The sequence below is a fragment of the Nematolebias whitei genome, chromosome 3, assembly GCF_014905685.2.
Source record: "Nematolebias whitei isolate Nwh7 chromosome 3, NemWhi1, whole genome shotgun sequence".
NCBI lineage: Eukaryota > Metazoa > Chordata > Actinopteri > Cyprinodontiformes > Rivulidae > Nematolebias > Nematolebias whitei.
In genome coordinates, this window is record NC_056500.1 from 11,283,946 (window position 1) to 11,305,061 (window position 21,116).

General features: G+C 38.8%; 1 protein-coding gene across 1 annotated transcript in view; it reads left to right on the forward strand.

Moving 5' to 3' along the window:
- Positions 1-190: 190 nt before the first annotated feature.
- Positions 191-21,116, forward strand: part of anos1b (anosmin 1b) — a 52,036-nt gene continuing 31,110 nt past the window's right edge. Inside the window, exons 1-2 of the mRNA XM_037674521.1 lie at positions 191-545; positions 13,322-13,369. Of these exons, the coding sequence (XP_037530449.1) occupies positions 369-545; positions 13,322-13,369 (225 nt within the window). The 5' untranslated portion in view covers positions 191-368. The remainder of the gene's footprint in view (positions 546-13,321; positions 13,370-21,116) is intronic.

The following is a 21,116-nucleotide window of genomic DNA, read 5'->3' on the forward strand; positions in this document are numbered from 1 at the left end:
AGATAGATAGATAGATAGATAGATAGATAGATAGATAGATAGATAGACAGACAGACATATCAACTTTAAATTATTTCGGACGGAGATGAAGAAGGGAATATCTGACCGGAAGTTAGAGGAGATGATGAAAATACAGTGAGGTGGTGATATCTATGGTGATGATGACTGGAGGAGGCGGATGTTCATGAAGAACCGAGAACTCCGCGTGCACCGTCGGTGGGCGTGTCCGCGAGGAGCCCCAGCTCACGCGCTCAGATGCTTAAACTCACAGAGTGGAGATAGCAGGGCGCAGACTAACCAGGCACGAGGAGAGAGAGAGAAAGAGAGAGAGGTCTACGTTGATTTGTTTGTTTTCGACTCGCGGTGTCATGATGACGGCTCGGTTCGGTTCGGTGCTGCTGTGCGCGCTCTTGGCGGCGACACTTGCTCGCAGGAGTTCACCGGAGCCGGAGGAGGTGCAGGAGGCAATCAGCAGCGCCAGATGCACATCCAGGTGCCTGAGTCTGCACATGACGCAGCTGACAGCAGCCTTCAGACACCTGCAGGTACAGAACCGTCCTCACACACCTGAAGCCGTGACCTCCAGGCAGCCGTCGCCATGACGACCAGCTGATGCTTAGGTGTAAAAATGAAACGCATTTTAATGATACCTGCCTGTCCAAATACACTGTGTCATATCTAATTAAATGCTAAAATTATGTCAGCAAGGTAAGTAAAAGTAAAGTCCTCTTGTTACATTGTATCATTACAATGATATTTTATTATAACCCTTAAAACAGAAAAAAATACTGCATTTTCTGTGAAAAGGCAGAGGGAATGATCAACGACTTCGCTAAAATTTGCTAAAAGCAAGTTGAATAATAGTTGAAATTACATATTTGAAGGTATGGAAGAAGAGACAAAAAGCAGCAAGTCAGACAGAAAAAAAAAACAGTTTAAAAAAGCACAAGACATGAAAAGACACTTGAGGAGACCAAAAACTATTTATTTTTTTCCACCATGACACATGAAAGGACAAAAATGACTCGTATAGAGACAAAAGGAAGGAAACAAGAAAGCATGGGAGACACAAGTCATCTAGTGTGTGGAAGAGAAGAGCACAACGTTTTTGAAAGCTGTGAAGATATTTCTTGAATTTCATTTATATAAAGTTTTTAAAAAAGTAAAAAGTATAAAAAGTTACATGATATAGGAAACATACAGAAGAAACCATAAACAAGAAAACAATAGTGTGAATGCTGAATCAGCAAAAAAAAAAAAAAAAAAAACCCACCTTCATCTCTATTAAGATAATATCTTTTGTTGAGGTAATTCACAATTATTGCAAATAAGTATTTGTGCTGTGTTAGCCTATATAACATGCTGCAGAGTTATTGGTTTAGCATTGGTCACTTGTGTCATATTACATGTCATGTTACATCCACAGAGATGGGCTGTTATGCTCACTGATCAAGCTCCACACAGCACTTATCTCTTCAATTATTAATCAGAGGAGCATTAGGTCTACACACTGTTTTCAACATACATGACATCAGAATGTTGTGGAAAAATGTTTGCTAGTTCACAAAATTGCTCATCTCACAGAAATTGTTAGCCCATGCACGGTGCTCTTTGAAGTGAGGAATGCTAGATTAACAGGGACATTAGGACGTTACCAAGTTTGAAAAGCCACTTATCGTTAACGGCTTCAGCATGTGCATGCTAGTGTAGTGGGTGGGAAAGTCATTAACCGCAGAGCTTGGCCCAACGGCTCAGAGGTGTAGAAGAAAGCGTCTGTGTTGCTTTGCGTGTTCATATGTAAAAAAACAAAAAAAAAACCATTCTGGTCTGGTCCTTGTCCATCCAGTGTTGCCAGCAACACGTGCATACTGGGTAATGGGGGGTGCCCCTGGATGCCTTTGTAGCGCTGAGATCCATATGTGTTTCTGTGCACAGGAGTGAGATGGGGTTTCCAGAACAGAGGTGTGAGGAAGGGTTTAAAGTTTATGGTGTGCAGACGTCAAATGCGCAGCATCAAACAGCTGCTTACTGGTTGGTGGCAAACAGGACAGAGATGAAGTTAACTTCAAAGTTCATGCGCAATAAGCCAGAAAATCCAACAAAGTTCAGTCAGGTCATCTGGATGGTTTCTTTTTTTGCTGAGACTTTTCGTCTTTCATCCAAAGGACTTCATTAATTTGAGGACAACAAACTGAGTCCCACAAGCAGCACACCCACATAGTGGACCAACCAGTTTGGTTTCTGGGGCATGACCTCTTCCCTGTTGTCTCCTCTGAGGCCGCCATAGCCAAAGTGATTCAAAACATCAAAGTTCATGCTCAACAATCCAGGTAGAAAATCCAACAACGTTCAATTAGGTCATGATTAGGATAACCAGTCACAAAAATGTTTTGATTTCAGATAATTTTACAGACATTGAGGTAAAATTTGGTGTGGTAGTAGCTGAGGCTGATCTTAAACACATATTTTAAGCTCTAACTGGTTGCGCAAGATCTTTTTTTTTAAACTTTGCCTCTAGCTATTACAGTACATTTTGCCTATATTTGATCAAAATATCTCATGACCCATGGGGCAGACTTTATTGAAACTTTTAGGAAGTAATCATTTGTTGTACGCTTTGACAAATAATAAGCTAGAAAATACTATAACTCAGTCAATTATACCGTACCCATAATGTAATAAACTGTGTAACTAAGGGTCATTTGAGATTCCACAATACTTCACAAGATAACGCATAGGTTATTACCAAAAGGCTAAAACGCATTCCCTTCACAGCGTATGATGATTTAAGCAGAAAAGCACGATATTGGATTTTTGGCCCATATCCAATATGCCAATATATTTAATCATATTTGGCCGATAACTGATACCAATACCGATAATTTTTCCCTAGACCTACTTATAGAGACTACATAGCTTTGTCTGCTATGTAATTAAAATACATTATTCTGCATGGCTTTTGTCAATTTGTCCTGATACCAAATTCAGATGCCAAAAAGAAGACTGAAAATGACGTAACACTTCAACTTGGATTGTGTTTAATGTCAACTTTATTCATGATACTTACTCTCTCTAACACAATGACAACACTCGAACAGTACAAATTTGTACATTTTCACAAATCTAAACTCAACCTGTTCACAAGCGACAATGCAGCTGCGTCACATAAGTAGCAGTGCATTCATAAAAATACTTGAGTTTCTTAAATTAAAAATTAACTGAAAACAGAAGCCTTTTTTATCGGTGAGTTATTTTGATGGAATGGACGATGTCCGATATTTAACTTTATCGCTGATATTGGCCGATACCGATACCATGCCGATAATATCGTGCATCCCTAGATTTTAGTTTGAAGGGTTGCATATGATATGTATTTCTTCAAGGAATGGCAGACCTTTAATACTGACAAATATGGGGTTTCAATGGCTGATGTCTACTCTTAGATATTAGGACAACTGCTGGCTAATCTCTGTAAATATACCATATTTTTTTTTGTATGGATGACTTTAATGGTTTATTGTTCAACATTATTTCAAATCTTGGCTCTAAATATCTATAACAAGTGATTGAAGCACTTGGGGCAAATGCATTTTTAAATTTTATTAAGCCACTACCAAAAAACAAATCAAATAGTCACATTTATTGTTTTCTCTGACATTATTTATTCAAAAGACAGCATGACATTCAAGTCAACTTCTTTTTGGGGGTCTGTTAGTATGCAAAAACAAGTGTGGTTGTTGTAAGAAGCCATGTTTGATTTAATATCACTGTGCTGCCCACAGATGTGCCTTCCTTTAAAGTATGCTTAGTATTATGATTTATTTCGTTTTACTAAAATGATAGCGTTAAGTTCATGATCAAAAACGGCAACAACAAAAAGGGAAACCCAATTGTGACTAAGAATTTAATTTTAGGTTATATAGAGACAGAAAAGTCTCTTCATAAATTTGTAAAAACAAACAAAACAAACAAAAAGTGTTCTTTCAGCCACATCCTGGAGAATACCATTTGTTTTTCTTTGATGGTTTAGAAAACACATAGGACTGATGTGTGCGAGGGAATGCACGCTAAAATTATATTAAATTTAAAAAAAAAGTCTAGTTTGATAACAGCTTCAACAACTGTAAGATCAAAAGGACAAACAGCTTCATCCTCCTCTGTCACCGCAAACTAAGACACAAACACACACACACATCCTCTGGCTTCATGTGGGTGAACCATGTGTTTTTGGCTCTCTCGCCATCAGTGTGTGTGCGGCTGGTGTGTAGCCACTAGAATGTGAATCATCAGTTTTCTATTTGCACCTCTTTATGCCGCGTCTCTGGGTTTTCCACTACTTTCCCTTGTATAATGTAATAGCGTAATTATAGCTCTGTTGTGTGTGAGAGAGTGCTCATGTGTGTCTCTTGGTATGTTGTCACAGTCCCAAATTCTTCCTTGATGTAAACTGCTAAGAATAAAAGTAAAAGTCCAGTCTCGCCTGCAGATTTGTGTGTTTTTGGTTGCACGCGGTCGATCAGATTAGACTGTTGCCGGTCTGTAGTGCTGATGATCGAATGGTTTGAGATTAAGGCCAGAGAAGAAGAATCTGTCTGTGCATTTGCATTTATATGTGTATTTATATGTGTCCCAGCTGCTCTGCGGTAGGTAACTAATCAACCCAGAGGTCAGTACTCTGAAAAAGACTAGAAGCAACAACCGGGTCAGGTTGCACGGAGACAGACGAGAAGATAGAAGCAGTTGGGCAAACTCAGTCAAGCACAAAGACGGGCAAAGGGGAGGAAAGACGAGAGACCCGGCAGCTATACACACACAGGTGTGACAGACATACTTGAGGACAACCTGGCAAACTGATCCACAGACCACAGAAGCAGACAGGCAAGCAGTGAAACAGGCATGAGGGTGAGTGATGGCAGAAGACAAAAGTTTGTGTGATTCACCTCTGAGATAAAGTCCCCGCAGCTTTGTGTCTGGCCTGTTATTTGATCGGTGTGAACAGGGACAGATGGCAATAAAATGACAGTAGCGTAGAAATGACTTTCACCAAGTAAATTATTCCATGACAGTAAATCACAGCTGGAAAAAGAAACCGTAGAGCAGTAAGGCTTTGTTTCTTTACACGTAGGATGAAGAAACAGAGTCGCTTTATCAAACTGAACATCACAGACTCCTTTTGTTAATACTTTCTGTTGCACAATCATCATTGCACTTTAAGGTAAAACTTAACATTAGTAAGTTTTCATAATAATACTACATGCTAAATTACTACAATGGCTTTACTGTAAAGTATGAATAAAGAGCATGGTTTATTCTGAAGGGAAAATGATTAAATCTAGACAATTCTGACACCAGTTTATATAAAATATCAAAGTTCATGCTCAATAATCCAGGTAAAAAAATCCAACAAGTTTCAGTCAGGTCATCTGGATTTTTTTTGTTTTGTTTTTGTTGATGTTTCGTCCTTCATCTAAAGGACTTCATCAGTCCGAGGAGCCACAACAAACTGAGTCCCATAAGCAACACAATGGACCAACCAGTTTGCTGGTGATAAGATGGTTTCTAGGGCCCGCCCTCTCCCCTATCGACGCCTCTGAGGCAGCCATAGCCAAAGTGATTCAAAACATCAAAGTTCATGCTCAATAATCCAGATAAATAATCCAACAAAGTTCAGTCAAGTCATCTGGACGGTTTCTTTTTATTTTCGTTGAGATGTTTCGTCCTTCATTCAAAGGACTTCATCAGTCCAAGGAGCCACAAGAAACTTAGTCTCACAAGCAGCACACTCACATTATGAACCAACCAGTTTGCTGGTGATAAGAACTGATTAGGTCAAACTGGTTGGTCCACAATGTGAGTTTGCTGCTTGTAGGACTGAGTTTGTTGTGGCTCCTTGGACTGATGAAGTCCTTTGGATGAAGGATGAAACATCTCAACAAAAAACAGAAACTCTCCAGACGACCTGACTGAACATTGTTGGATTTATACAAAATAGTTTGGCACACACTTTTTTCTTTCTTTTGTTTTGTTTGTTTTTTGTTCTTATTTGTATGATTCTACATACATATGTGTTTTTGTTATCAGTGCTTTAGTTTGTCTTTCAGAAGTTAAATGCTTGAATTAAGGAATCAAGTATTTTGTCTTATTTTAAAAGCCTAATTCATGATAAGGACTGCACATTAGCTATAGGCTATGCACTTGAGAAAGCTGCTGTAATACTAAGTAAAATCTCTTCAAAATTCAAAAGGAAAGCTTTCTTTAATTGTTACTATATAGCGATTTGGCTAGAAATCATCGATGCAGATAGTAGCTATTTATACATTGTTTTTATTTTATCCCTGAAATTTTGAATTACATTAGGTCAGTTAAAGAAAAAAAGAGAGGTGGCTTTTAGAGTAATTATTTCCTAAACAAACAAATTTCACGTGTTTGTTTCAGTGTGTTAAAACCTTCTGTTGCTACTTGTTATCCAGTGATAGCATTTCAGACAGACGCAGGGGTGATAGTGTAAGAATGCTTGGTAGTTCAGAATTGTTTACCCACATTTGTTAATCATAGGATGTGGGGCACCACAACACCATCATGGCACTAACATAGGATGGAAACACTCACATGGACTAATTAGTGGGCTTCTGACTGGAATACTGAGTCCTAAATGTGGTCTTTTGGGGAACAACATGTTGCATTCTGTTAAGTGGAGGTTAGTCACGATCCATAACACACCCAACACACACCAAATCTGTGTGCGCTTCTGGTCGTCTGGGTATGATTAGGAGAGGTAATGCGTCATGTTAAATAGACTTTCTACCGCACCTCACTACCAACACTGACCACACCACACACTCTTTATGGTTGCACCTGAAAGAACTGTGATTTATATCTTAAGTCTCCTTCAAAAATCGAGGTTAGTGCAGCTGTGCACGTGCACATTTCTCCCTCTGTGTTTATGTCATCAGCTAATATCAGGTTGTTTTTCTTCAAGAATGATTGCTGTCGACTCGGCAGCCATCAGAGCCATGTGGAAGTCCTTTAGTGCAAGTGTTTCTTACTCAATCGGTCAGCTCTGGTTCTGATGGCTCTCTTGTGACAGAGATCTCCTGCAGATCTCAGACCTAAAAAGGCCTTTAAGACTCCATTCTTCTAGCATAAAATCACACAATTATTAAAATGCTTTTGTTGTTAAGTAAAATTTATCTTGTGATTTTATTGGTGCAAAAAAATGTGCAACACACTGTTGGAAGTCTTCAGGTTTGAGCATCCATTTTAGGATATTCATCTACACTTGTTAATGTTGGCCTCCAGTGTTAAAATAAACCTGAGTATTAAATGTCAGCCCTGTCAAACACTAGAATTTATTGTGTCCTCTTCTAATTCACAAGTCCATAATTTCCAGCCCACTCCCTTCTCCAAACCAATATTTATTTCCATTTTTCTTCTTTGTTTCTCGATCTCTTTGCTCCCTCTTGCCCTCCATTTTTTACAGTCAACCTCTGCCAATCTTTTTCCCTTCCTCTCAGACATTTTTCAACATGTGCAGCTGTTTTGCCACAGACTCACACACTCTCCGAGACCCTGTAAAACCCTACTTTGACCATCGTTTAATAGTCATAAGGCACACAGACCCATTTAAACTGCCCTAATTGTTTCTGACAGCAGCTATGTCCCATGAAATCCACTTGGGATGGCCCGTGTACATGCTTACATCTATGTGTGTGTAAGACCATTGATGTGCAGTGGGAGCTGAGCATGGTGACCGAGGGGTTGGTATGGCAAGAATAAGAGAAAAAGAAGGTGAAAACCAGAAAAAAAACCCCAAAGGATGAAGATGTGAGGCCAGCAGGGGTGAAACATGGCTTTATATCTTCTTGGTGAAAATCTGGAGATGTTTAACAGGCTTTTACACTGTCCTCAGTTCTTTGACTCTACAGTTTATCATCACCATCATTTCCAAGTCCTCTCCTGTCATTTTTATAGGAGCTGGCAGAAATGTGGAGACTTAGAAGGTCAAAATGAAAGACAGAAGGAGTGACAGAGTGACCAAACGCGGATAATATAGATGAGTAGCAGCAGAAAAATGAAGGAGGAATATGATCTGTGTGTTTGTGTAACTCAGATCTTCTTCAGGTTGTTCCTGCTGGTTGATAAATGCTGATCCCACTGCGATCAGGGAAATAATAGCAGGACAGAGAAGAATAATATTGCCAAAATTACACTACTTTCAAACAAAACATATTTCTCAAGCTGACACTTATTTTTTTTAAAGATCTTAAAGAAATGTCAGTGATATGCTTTTGCCAAAAAACATCAGGGTCATTTTTATGTAGATAACCAAATCACAACCTGATGAAATGTAGCACCACCTCTCATCCAAGCATGTTAGCCGTAACAACAGCAGCAACAATGGCAGATTCCATGCTTGTGTTTGAGCTGCAGATGCTACAAAACCTAGTTGCTCAACTACAGCAAAACCTTCATATACTGTATTACTTCAATTAGCAGACAAGGTGGATGAGCAATAACAATTGCCTCATACATGACCCACAATCTAGAAATGGTTGAGTAAAGGGAATAAAACTTTGGGTTTGCTGTTTAGTTTGTACCCAGTGTGGAAGCTGTATTCTCCTGCCTTGTTTCCTGTTTTTGCTGTTTTTTTGTGGCAGCGTTACAGCACCATATACAAACCCAGGTCAGCTACTACAGCATTTTGGGACAAGTACCATACATGCCTAGATACGGTAAATGGACTGTACTTATATAGCACTTTTCTATCTGATCATACTCAAAGCTCTTTACACTACAATCTGTCATTACCCATTCATACAGCATTCTACTAGATCTATACAAAGAATAATCAGTGCTTTATCACATTCATACACCGATGGGACACACATCGGAGGCAATGAGGGGTTCAGTGTCTTGCCCAGGGACACGTATGTGACTGCTGGTGGAATTGAACCCCCAACTCTCGCATTGGAGGACAACTGCTCTAACCACAGTCGCCCCAGTACTGGGTACTGTACTGTATGCCGGTACTGTATGACAAAATGAAATGTTTATTTTGGAAAACCCCTGGTTCTGTGTGGATGAGGTACTCTGTTCTTCTAAATTTATTGTGACACATGTTTCAAATACACCTGGATTATTTTGGATACTGTGCCGTACACCATAAGTTTTTATCAAAGACATTTCCCTTCCAAAGAACAGGGAAACGGGATTTTTGTCCGCCATGAAACAATAACACAGGCTTTTACATTTCTCTTATTTTCCTCTCCTTCCTTGCATCCCTCTCTGTAGCACTAATCAATTCACCAGGGATAAAGCTGCTGCTTTACTGCTCTACAGCTTTTTCCTTCCTTTTCTCTCTTCAGTTTCTTCAGGAGGCTGGTTCAGCCATTGTCTGAACTTTAGCCCCTGTAAGAAGTTGCATAATTACTGATAGGCCAAAGGTGTCTGCACCATTTCTACTAGTGTAATTTTGAAAACAGTAGCTTATTTATATAATTTATATCACCTTTGGATTTTCCCCAAGATAATGTCTAATGGTCTGGATTTTATTGATGTCGGTTTTTGATTTTTTTTTTTTGTTGTTGTAGAAATCTGTAAAGTCTTCTCCAAATCTTTGTTTTAGCAGCATACTTAGAGCCGACCACGCTTTTTGCTGTCAGCAATTGTACAGATGCGTTCATAGTTGCTTTTTTGGAAATTTAAAGGTAAAATCTGAAATGAGATTATTCCCTAGATTTACAATTAGAAAGTGGCTTTAGTGACTGTCCTGTCTGAACAAAGTATGTCAGTATAGGCTTAATTCCTACTTAAACGTCACAGACATTCCTCGGCTGGACTATATACAGTAAATTTGTCACTATAAGTCTTAGGAGACTGCATATATTACCTTTCAAACAACATTTAACTTAGCTACAGCATTTTCATCACTAATTTCATTTATGTTGAATGCTGTGAATGAAAGAGTCAATTCAGCATTTTCTGTGCTGTGAAATCACTTAACCTTTACCCGAAACCTGCTACCCAAAGTCTAAACCATAATCCCCATCATACAGCAAGCATGAAGGCTTGTTAAAAATAAAAATTAAAAAAATGAATAAAAAAATGAAAAAGGTGTGAGGGTGTGGATCTTCATGTGTGGAAAAAGATGTGCTTGGGTGAGGCTAAATACAGCTCACCCAGGAGAGGGTTTAAGAGTCGTTAAGGCAGCTTATCCAACACTCACACGTGCACACACTCACTGGAGACTTCTAACTCCGAAGGCGCACACATGACAACAGGCAGGTACACGGATGTGTTCTCAAAAGGATTGTAATAGTTGTTTTGATTGTGCATAATGGCTTCATGAATGCGCTGAAAAAGACAAAGCAATTCAGAGAGAATGGCTGGTATTGCATCACAGACTGGCTGTCTCAACACAGGAAGTTAAAAATAGCAGGCTGGGATTTTAGTGATAATTTTTGCTCAAAAAAATGCTCAGATAGAGCAGTAGGAGTATTAGCCATAGAATAAATGTATTGGAGTTCAAGGGCATTTTATAGTGAATCTACTGTTATTTGTTTTAACTAGGGCTGTTGAAATTATCGCGTTGACTATTTGAGTTTTTTTTTTTTGTTTAATGTGCTAAAATAAATTAGCGCAACCATTAATTTGAAAACGCCCCCTCTCGGTGTTGCCGTACCTCACTGCCGTTTTGCTCATTAAAGCTAGCGATGGATAAAAAGGAAGATACGCTATTAAATGGACAATTTTGCTTTAAGTTGTTGCCAGATGGTGCTTTGGACAAAACCGAAGCAATTTGCGTGCTTTGCAAAGGTGGATTTAATCACTGAAGCAGTTCATTGCTTACATATCACCTGAAGGCGAAACATCCCGATGTGGCAGCGACGTCAGAGGGAGCAAACAACAGCACTACAGAACAGTTTCCCCTGCTTACAGACCCTGAGCTTGGAAAGCTGAAGAAGTTGGAGGAGCTTGAGTCATGCAGGTACTTTTTTTTTATCCTGTTTCCTTTTATTATATTAGTTGAGTTGATATTAATAAAGTCAATGGGTCAGTTAAGCAGTGTAAAAAAAATAGGCAAACCAATTGTGTGTTTTTCTGCATATTTTAGAAGTAAAACAGGAATAAGACTATTTTTGTTGACAGGTGATCTAATAAATCAGTTGTTATTAATTTACGTGTTTTCACAGGTATGTCACTGAAACTCTGGGTGGACAACGCATCTCCTGTTCTGTGGTGTCGCCTGCATTTTGCCACCTGTTCAGAGTCATGGAGCCTTCAGATAATGATACTATCAACATAGTGCGATTCAAAAGGGCTTTTTGTGAAGACCTGGCTCAACGAAAGGAGAACTCCATTTTTACTTGGCTCAACAATGCTGCTGCACTTGATCCCAGGTTCAGCAACTTAAAAAGCCTGCCTAACCCTGAGAGAGGCAAAGTGTGGAGTTCTTTTAACAACTTGCTCAAAGAGGGTAAAAATGCCCAGATCCAAGATGCTCAAACAACAGGGGGAGCACCACCGAAGAAGAGGAAGATGTCCATCTTCTTGATTGCACCATCTGATTCAGACACAGACGATGAGGCAGAGTCCATTCAGCCTACACTGGACCGCGACAAATCAGGATCCAGAATTGACATGGATGAGTGCCCACTGCAGTGGTGGTCAAAAAGAAGGAACTCATATCTTAGAATAGCACAAATTGTCTGCAAATAGCTCTCAAAACCTGCCACCACTGTGAATGTTCTTCCTCTAAGGCCACATCGTTCAGAAATAAAGAGCTGCTCTCTCTTAGGCCCTGTTTACACGAAAACCATTTCTGGTGAAAATGGAAGAGTTTCATTGTGTTTGTACTGTTCATTTACACGAAAATATTGAATGTTTTCTCTGACAACGGCACAATTTGAGAACAGGTTCCAGAGTCACAATCACATAAAATTGTTAAATCAAAATCATATATCTACCGTAATGAAAATATGACAAGGATTTTTGAACCTTTACAGGAGGACGATTTTTAAATAAAATCAGCAGATTTTATTTTGCATGCACAAGTGAGTATCATCTGTATAAAATGGTTATGTATATAAGCCATGCTATGGTTTTGAATAGATCAGCCAAAAGGCAACACATAAACAAAGAACAGAATGAGGCTAGGACTAAATCCTACAGCTGAGCACTTGAAGAGACAAAACTAAACAAAATCCAAGAAGTTCTCTTGGAGAAATATGAGTTTAATAAACTAAAATGAGTCTGCTCTGGGACTTTACACAATGCAGGAAGATCTTCAGAGAAAAAAGCTGCAGGGTCTACATCTGCAGTCAATAGTAGATAAAAAGGTGAGATTATAACCAGCTATTGGTCATGACATGAGCAAGGTGTGACATCAAAATAATGGTTGAGATGTTCAACATTCACTGCAGTGCAGTTAGTGTTGCTGCTGAGGACGTGACACAAGAAAAAGTTGTAGAGGTTTGTTCTTTACATACAATTTTGACTGCATACTTTTATCTTATCTGCTTTATTGTAGTTTATCTTATTTTTAATGTTTTGTGACATTTGCAATAAAAGTGACTTCTTGCGTTTTGTTCAATCATCCAGACTGTATAGTCATCTATGCCTGTAATTAAAGTGCTTTCAGACTATTTCTTGGAGTTCTTCCTGTTTTGGAGCACGTCGCACATCGAGTGAAAATGCGCTTGTAAATTACAATTATCCAATTTCGTTAGAACCATTTTGTGCATTTTATGTTGCTAATTTTACACAATTTGTCAGTGTATACATTAGAATCTTCTGTATACTGTTACGCAATCATATATAGTATAACTTTGTTTAATGAGTTTAAATAAAATAAGGAGACTTCAGAGAATTTGTTGTGATTTGCGATTCTGTCTGTGTGGTTTTGATATGATGTCTCTTTCTGTCATAGTAGCAGCCAGGCTTACTGGTGGCCTTACCAGTTCACACACACACACACCCACACACCCACACACATAAACATGCGTAACACCAAGTGACATCATCACTGTCTGGATCTGCCACCACAAACACACTGTGTTGAACCCTTTTTCACCCAGAGGATAGTTATGTAAATAATAGAAATGCTGAAGACGTGTTTCACTATCTGACATAATATGCTCTGGTTGTTTAAATTGGTCAGTGACCTTTTACGAACAATATTTTGCTTTTTGTCTGCTCAGATGTTAGACAGTAGCGTCATATCTAAAGGGAAACATGGGGAGCTTATGTAAAAATCTGAATTTTTGTTGGTGTTTGTTTTAATCCTTCTCTCTTTCTTTCTTTCTTTCTTTGTCTCTTTCAGAGTGACCAAGTTTTGGTTTGGTGTGACAACCACAGACGCTGCGCTCAGGTAAATGCACGCACAAACTTGTCTCATTACCATAACCTCAATACAATCAAGCTTTTTTTTTTTTTTGTGGCCAGTTATTTAAGGCAACACAAATACATTGCTCCATGGCTTTTACTAACTTTTTCTTCCTCTGTTTTCCAAGGATCTAGTCAACATAAAGTATAAAACATCTTTACTCAGTCTGTCAGCACTATTTTTGCTTTTACTCATCAACTGATTCGATTGGAGTCTGAATGCATGGGTATTGTTAGCAGCCCTTCTGTCAAGCTTTTTCTGCTCCTTGCAGCTTTCTGGGTGTTTTAACCATCTCTTTGCACACAAATACAGAAGCTGGTGATGTTTGCATTCATAATGTAATGTTTGAAATCAGAAAAATGTCATGTTATTTTTCTCGGTTATAGATCTTGAACCCAGATGGAAACACCTGAGTTGTATTTGACCTCAACAACATGGTAGAGTTATTGTATGAAACAGAAACAGGCACAGTGAGAGCTGTTCGGTGCGTGTGCCAGTAGTGCTCATGCATTTATATTAGGGTCAGCAGGGGTTAATGTCAACAGCAGTCAAAAGCACACTTTCCCCCCAGAAACCTTCACCAGCAGACCATTGCAGGGGGATACCACACTGAGCAAATCATCAGGCTTTTACTTTCAACTATTTTACCCCCCACCACCTCAAACCAGCAACAGAAACCTACACAGCTCACTTGACCTTAAACTGACTTCTTTTCAATCCACTCTGCTTTTTTTGTTATTTCTAATCCTGCTGTTTGGACTGTTTGAACAAAAACCTGTCATATACTACTGAAAATATTACTAGTTTAATACTGTTTTACTCTTACCATTACAGCTTTGTTTCTTGGTGTTGTACAAAGTACTTGTCCATTGTGGGACAATGCTGTAACCAATGTCCAACAGCAGTCTTTGAAACGTTCCTATCAAGGGAGTCTGACACTGCTCAGACATGCACAAATTTGCTTGTATTGCAAAGTTATTAAATCTTACTGTTTTACAGTTTGTTGAAAGTGGACCAAGCCCAATTTGTAAAAGTCATCACTGTAGGCCAACTAAAATAGATTATAACAGAAAAGCACACATCCAAGTCCTCAGCCATAATTGCCAAAATTAAACAAAAATAATGAATTATACAGGAGGTTTCAAACAGCAGTTAATACCCAAGGTGTATTTTGAAGACACATAGAGTGTGATGCTTTCTGGACACATTTTTGTACCCTTTGCACATCTGCTTCATTATTGTCTCATGGATACTATTCTGCACTGCTTTATTTTGCACCTTCCAAACCACTGATACAAATGACAACTTGTAAACTATCCATCTATTGGTCAGTGAATACTACAGTCATGGTGTGAAAGGCTGAAAAGTGACTGCACTTCATCAGCCTGTTTAAGAAGGCTGGACAGGGCCATCAACCTCTCATGCTGTCCTACAGGGGACTGGTGGAGAGCATCATCACCACTGGCATTTTTTTTTTTTTTTTTTGGTATGGCAACACTAAACAAGTGGACAGAAATGCTCTCCAGAGTCATCAAAACAACTAACATTCCAGCCATAGACTCAATATATACACAACACTGTAAATATCAAGCCACACACATCAAGGACGCACTCCATCCTGCCTACTTTCTCTTTAAACACAGACACACAAAAGACAATTTAAAGAAAAGCAGATCAGACAGCATCACACACGAGAGCAGATTCTATAACAACTTTATCCCTGCTACTGTCAGACTGATGGCATATCTGAACTCTGTATATCCATCCATCCATCCATCCATCCATCCATCCATCCATCCATCCATCCATCCATCCATCCATCCATCCATCCATCCATCCATCCATCCATCCATTCATCCATTATCTTTACCCGCTTTTTCCTTTTCGGGTCAAGAAGGTCACTGGTACATGTCCAGCCATCACTGTGCGAGAGGCGGGATACACCCTGGACAGGTCTCCAGTCCATCGCAGGAACACATAGAGACAAATGAGACAAACAACTATCCACTCTCTCACTCACACCTAGGGACAATTTAGAGTTACCAATCAGCCTAACATGCATTTTATTGATCTGTGGGAGGAAACTGGAGTACCAGGAGAAAACCCACCCAGGTACAGAGAGAACATTTAAACTCCACCCAGAAAGGCCCCTGGCCGGGATTTGAACTAGGGCAACCTGCTCGCTGAGAGGCAGCAGCTCTACCAACTGCACCACTGTGCTGCCTGAATTCTATAATGAAATAAAATGAACACCAGTGGACAATATTTGTATTTTCAAACATATTCTCAAGTGCTATATCCACTTGCTGCCATATCTCTAAGCTGCTATGTTCTCAAAGGATGCTGTGTGTATTGTGTATGTACGTATACACACTGCCTGGCCAAAAAAAAAGTTGCCACCAAAAAAAAGGTCACACACTAATACTTTGTTGGACCACCTTTTGCTTTGATTACAGCATGCATTCACTGTGGTATTGTTTTGACAAGCTTCTGCAATGTCACAAGATCTATTTCCATCCAGTGTTGCATTAAATTTTCACCAAGTTCTTGCATTGATGACTAGGCATTAGGCATGATGGGTGCATCACTTCACCTGCCTCTTTTCTTACCCTGATGCACCCATCTCTCTGGAACAGGGTAAATCTGGACTCATCAGGCCACATGACCTTCTTCCATTGCTCCAGAGTCCAATCTTTATGCTCCCTAGCAAATAAAAACCTCTATTTCCGGTTAGCCTCACTGATTAGTGGTTTTCTTGAGGCTACACAGCTGTTCAGTCCCAGTCTCTTGAGTTCCCTTCACATTGTGCGTGTGGAAATGTTCTTACTTTCACTATTAAACATAACCCTGAGTGTTAATGTTGTTTTTCTTCAATTTGATTTCACCAAACGTTTAAGTGATCGCCGATCACCATCAGTCAGGATTTTTTTCCAGTCACATTTCTTCCTGGAAGACAATGGGTCCCCACTATCCTTCCAGTTTTTAATAATGAGTTGGGCAGTTCTTAACCCAATTTTAGTAGTTTATGCAATCTCCTTAGATGTTTTCTCTGCTTGATGCCAATGATTTGACCCTTCTCAAACAGATGGACATCTTTTCCACGACCATGCGATGTGTCTTCAATGTGGTTGTTTAAGAAATGAGAAGCAACTCATTGCACCAGTTGGGGTTAAATGACTTGTTGCCAGCTGAAAGATAATCGTCCATGCGGTAATTATCCAACAGGAGGCTCGTACCTATTTGCTTAGTTAAATCCAGGTGGCTACTTTTTTTTTGGCCAGGCAGTGTATGTGTTCATGCATGTATTCTATGTCTAGGTTTATGTAGGAACATTTGCTAACATTTGAACATTACTTGTATCCACACAAGAATTTCATATTCTGCTCTAAACACCAGTCTATAAAATTAATGTAAATTATGTACTCCTATACTGCTGTGGAGAAATGAAACAAACTTTTGTTTAATTTTACATGGTGCATTGTACAATTTTGAATGACAATAAAGTTTATAAAGTTAAATTTAAGTTAGTTAAACTGCTGCTACATTTCTGAAGTACAGTAAACAGTGCTGCTATTTTTTGTCCTATGTATTCTCTAAAGTCCCTTCATTGCTAAATTATGTTCCCATAGCTTTATTGTAAATGTATAGTGTTGTTTTTAATGTTATAGCTGACTTACAAACGCTGCACAGACATTCCTATGTACCTGAACTGTGTGTGAAAGTATAGATGGTAAACAGAGACAGACACTAACTCGGACTGACTCTGACATTTTCCATACAGGTTCTTGGGAGCTGGTGGCCATCCCCCATCATCATGTAGGACAGGTCACCAGTCCATTGCAGGGCCCCATAGAAACAAATGAGACAGATAACCCTTTCTAATATTCCAATAATCCCACTCTGTGACAATCTAATTATGAATAATCTAGCACGCATGTTTTTGGGAGGAAACCAGAGTACCTGGAGGAAACCCACAAATGCATGAGGAGAACATGTTAACTCCACAACAAAAAGATGCAGCCAGATTTTGAACCAGTGACTTTCTTGCTGTGAGGTAACAGCTATAACCACAGTAACACCATTCCATCCTGTTAACCATGCAGAGAAAGATTATTGTTTGATACAAATATGTCAAATATATCAGTCTTTTATTCTCACTGATTGAGGATATTTGAAACAAAGCCTCCTCTTTTTAACCTCGGTACCACCTTGAAGTTGATTCTTGTGATCTGCTACAGATTTTACATTTTCCTCGGCCTTAGAATCAGTTCCCCTCCCTTATGGCATTTGTACGTCTCATCTGGGCTTTGTCTGTGCATATTTTTATAGCATCTGGGAAACAAATGTTAGCATGCATACTGAACATAGTAAACATTATTGTCCCAGAACTATGACTGTTAACGGTGTGCCTCACATTTCAGCCGTTCTATATCTTTGAATGCACAAAATATTCACATGGACACAAAGCAACATGCATCATGATCGTGAGCCCATATCCATGAAAAAGTTAACTGTGGAATGCAATAAAACCTCAGTTGTTGCCATCCTAGCTACATGGTTACAGAAGAAGTCCTAAGTTTTAGCAGCTGGGATATTTAACTAACAAGTTATCTAACAGCGAACTAGATTTCCTCCACAAATGTACATTTTTGGCACAAAGAATGAGATGTTTGGTCAGAGGCTTGACAAGTAGAAAATATTCTACATAAAAAGGGATACAGCTAGCATCATATTTGTAGTACAGTCATCCAATTCTTTCCAAAGTAAATACTAATTAGCTGGCGCTAAGTGTTCTGTAGTTGAATGCCATTTGTCAACTCCTGTACAAGTTTCATGAAACACTATAGTAAACTTGTTGGAGCAGACCCACATAAAACTTAGCTCCAAACCTGTTACATTTCACCTTAAATTATCATCATAATGAAGAGACAGCTGAATGTATTTCAATATGTTATAATTGGTTTACTCCAAGAAATGAGCCATAAATGTGAGTCATGCTTAGCGTGGTCTGGCATGACACGGGTTTGGAATTATACCGATCTTTCACATTGTCAGTACAAAACTTCTCATGGGCTTCCTTTTTTTAAAAGTTTAAACTCATGCAGGTTTCATCCATCAGTCAAAGGGTGAGGAACTTTTGAGTTCAACAGTTTTGTTTGTGTTAAATAAAGATATGGCCTTTAAAGGATTGAGTGATCAAGCTTGCAAATGGCAACATATACGTATTAAAGAACGTTTTATTTTCTGTTATCTTGCATGGATTCAGGATTTTTGAGTCTATGTCTGATTTTCAAGTTTGATGGATTACAAATAGGATGGCAATTTATTAGAAAATACACATTTTTAAGAAATTTCAGAAAACCAATTTACCATAATTTCCAGACTATTAAGCGCACCAGAATATGAGTCACGCCCAGTAAATTTGAAAAGAAACAGTACGTATATAGGCCACACTGGTCTATAAGCCGTGGGTTTTCACGTTGTAACATGAGATATTTATACAGAATTTATTTTTTATTTTTTTTAAATTAAATACGTACTGTGCCCCCAGGGAGGGGGGCACAACAAGGAAGGGAGGACAGAATTGTGTGTGTGGGCAAGTTTCATTGGTCCACTGTGACCTGTTGGGTAATTTCAGTGGTCAGACTTATTTATTTATTTTATCTGTATTCATACAGGTAGTCTCATTGAGTCACAAGGACCCACCCCCCAAGAAAGATGTGTATTGGGCAGCTATGTGAGCACCCAGGTGTGACGAGGCTAAATGTTTTGGCGGCATGATGCACGTTAGCCCGTCAAAAAAATTAAATAAATTAATCCATAAATTAGCCGCTGCATTGTAAGCCACAAGGTTCAAAGTGTGTGGAAAAAGTAGCGGCTTATAGTCTGGAAATTACGGTAGTCTTAAGTACATTCATGTTAGATCAAAATACTAACATTTTAGTTCTGAGCTGTAGTATTTCCTCCTAACAGATTGAAAAGTCAGAAGATCAGAAGATGCCGATTGTGCTTGTCTCCTGGAAAGCCCACTCGCTTGATTTAATTTCAAGCTTTTTACCCCGTGGAGGCAAATTAAAAAAATATGATTTGATTTGAACCTGAGTCCAGTGCAGAATCACATAAAGCCTTTTTGGCAGTGAATTTTACTGAAGAATTTTTGACAAAGGCTTTTACAGAATAATTTGGGGACTAATATTTTAGTTCTGCCTCCATTTCTTTTGGGTCTTTATGCAAACTTGGAACAAGGCTGATCCAGAATGTCCTCTTTCAGTTTAAACACGTGCAACACACATGTGTAACACAGATAATCATTTCTGCTACATACAGAATAAAAGCCAAAGTTTAAAATAAGTTTCTAAATTCCATTTGAAAAATAGCTTCCTTGACTTTTACTGGTTAAATTTAAGCTTTCTTACATTCACATTTAGCCTCTGTGTTGAAGACTCACAGACTAAGCAGATGTTGGGATAACACACAGGGTTGGTTTGTCTCACATCATCGCCACGCTCTCTGGATCTTGGGAACACATGTGAGCTCACAACACTAAACTCCAGTTCTCCCTCAGCTCCTCCATCTCTCTGTTTCCTTTTGTCTTTTATCTCTCTCTCCATTTTGTATGCTTACAGATCATAAAGACACTTAGAGTTCATGTAGTAATGGTTAACAGGTGTGCACGACAGCAGGATATCCAACTAGATGCTAAACAAAAAAAGCAGAGGTACTAAATCACCATGACTCTATTTTTTGACATGCTCTTTTAACCTCCTGAGACCCAAGCTTTTGTTTGGTGTGCTTTTTCTCTTTCTCCAAGGTACATGGGATTAGTAGAACCTAGTAAGCTAAATACCTAGACTCTGTCATGGTACAGGAAGTAGATTTAGAAAAAAAATGAGTATGAGTATAGGAGGTTTAATTTTGCATTTTGTATTTTTCTTTGCAAATTGGAGTCAGGAGGTCCTAATTACAGGTACTTTACAAATAAAAGTTCAGCTTTCTATGATAAGCAATTCTCTAAAACAATGATTCCCAGTGCTGGTCCTTGAGGAACACCGTCCTCCATGTTTTAGTTGTTTCCCTGCTTTGGCACACAGTCTGAATGAATAAGTGATTAATAGGCTTCTGCAGAATTTGAGGAAGTAATTATATCACTGAATCAGATGTGTTAGAGCAGAAAAATAACCTAAAACATGCAGGATAGTGTTCTCGAGGACCACGGTTGGGATCCACTGCTCTAATAGATCAATGTCTTCAGGATGTTAAGCAATTTCTCAATTATTGCTTGTATTTTTTTTCCCTTTAAAATATTTTGTCTAAATAATGCATTTACATTGTGGAATTATCTTTTTTTTTTTGTGTGTGTGTGTGTATTTTCTGACTTGGTGTTCACTGAAGTAGAACCAATAGAAGAGAAGGCTGTCAAACAGGGTTTCATTTATCAAACAGTTGCCCCACAGGGCAGGGTGGCTCTCTGTCCTACTCATGTTAGGCGTTTAGTCAATCAGTCAGTGCGGCTTAATTTGCACGAGCTGGAATCATGCTAATCTGCAACTTTCTTCTACTTTTCCCGTTTTATCCCCAATCATTCTAGTTGAATGTTAAATGCTTATGAATAATGTTGTTCACTGCAGAGTAATGGACACTAAATTGTTTCTAAATAGATTTACAACTTTTTCCAGATTGTGGATTAATTGCAGATTGATTGCAGCACCAGTTGCTTCTCTAAAATCAGTGC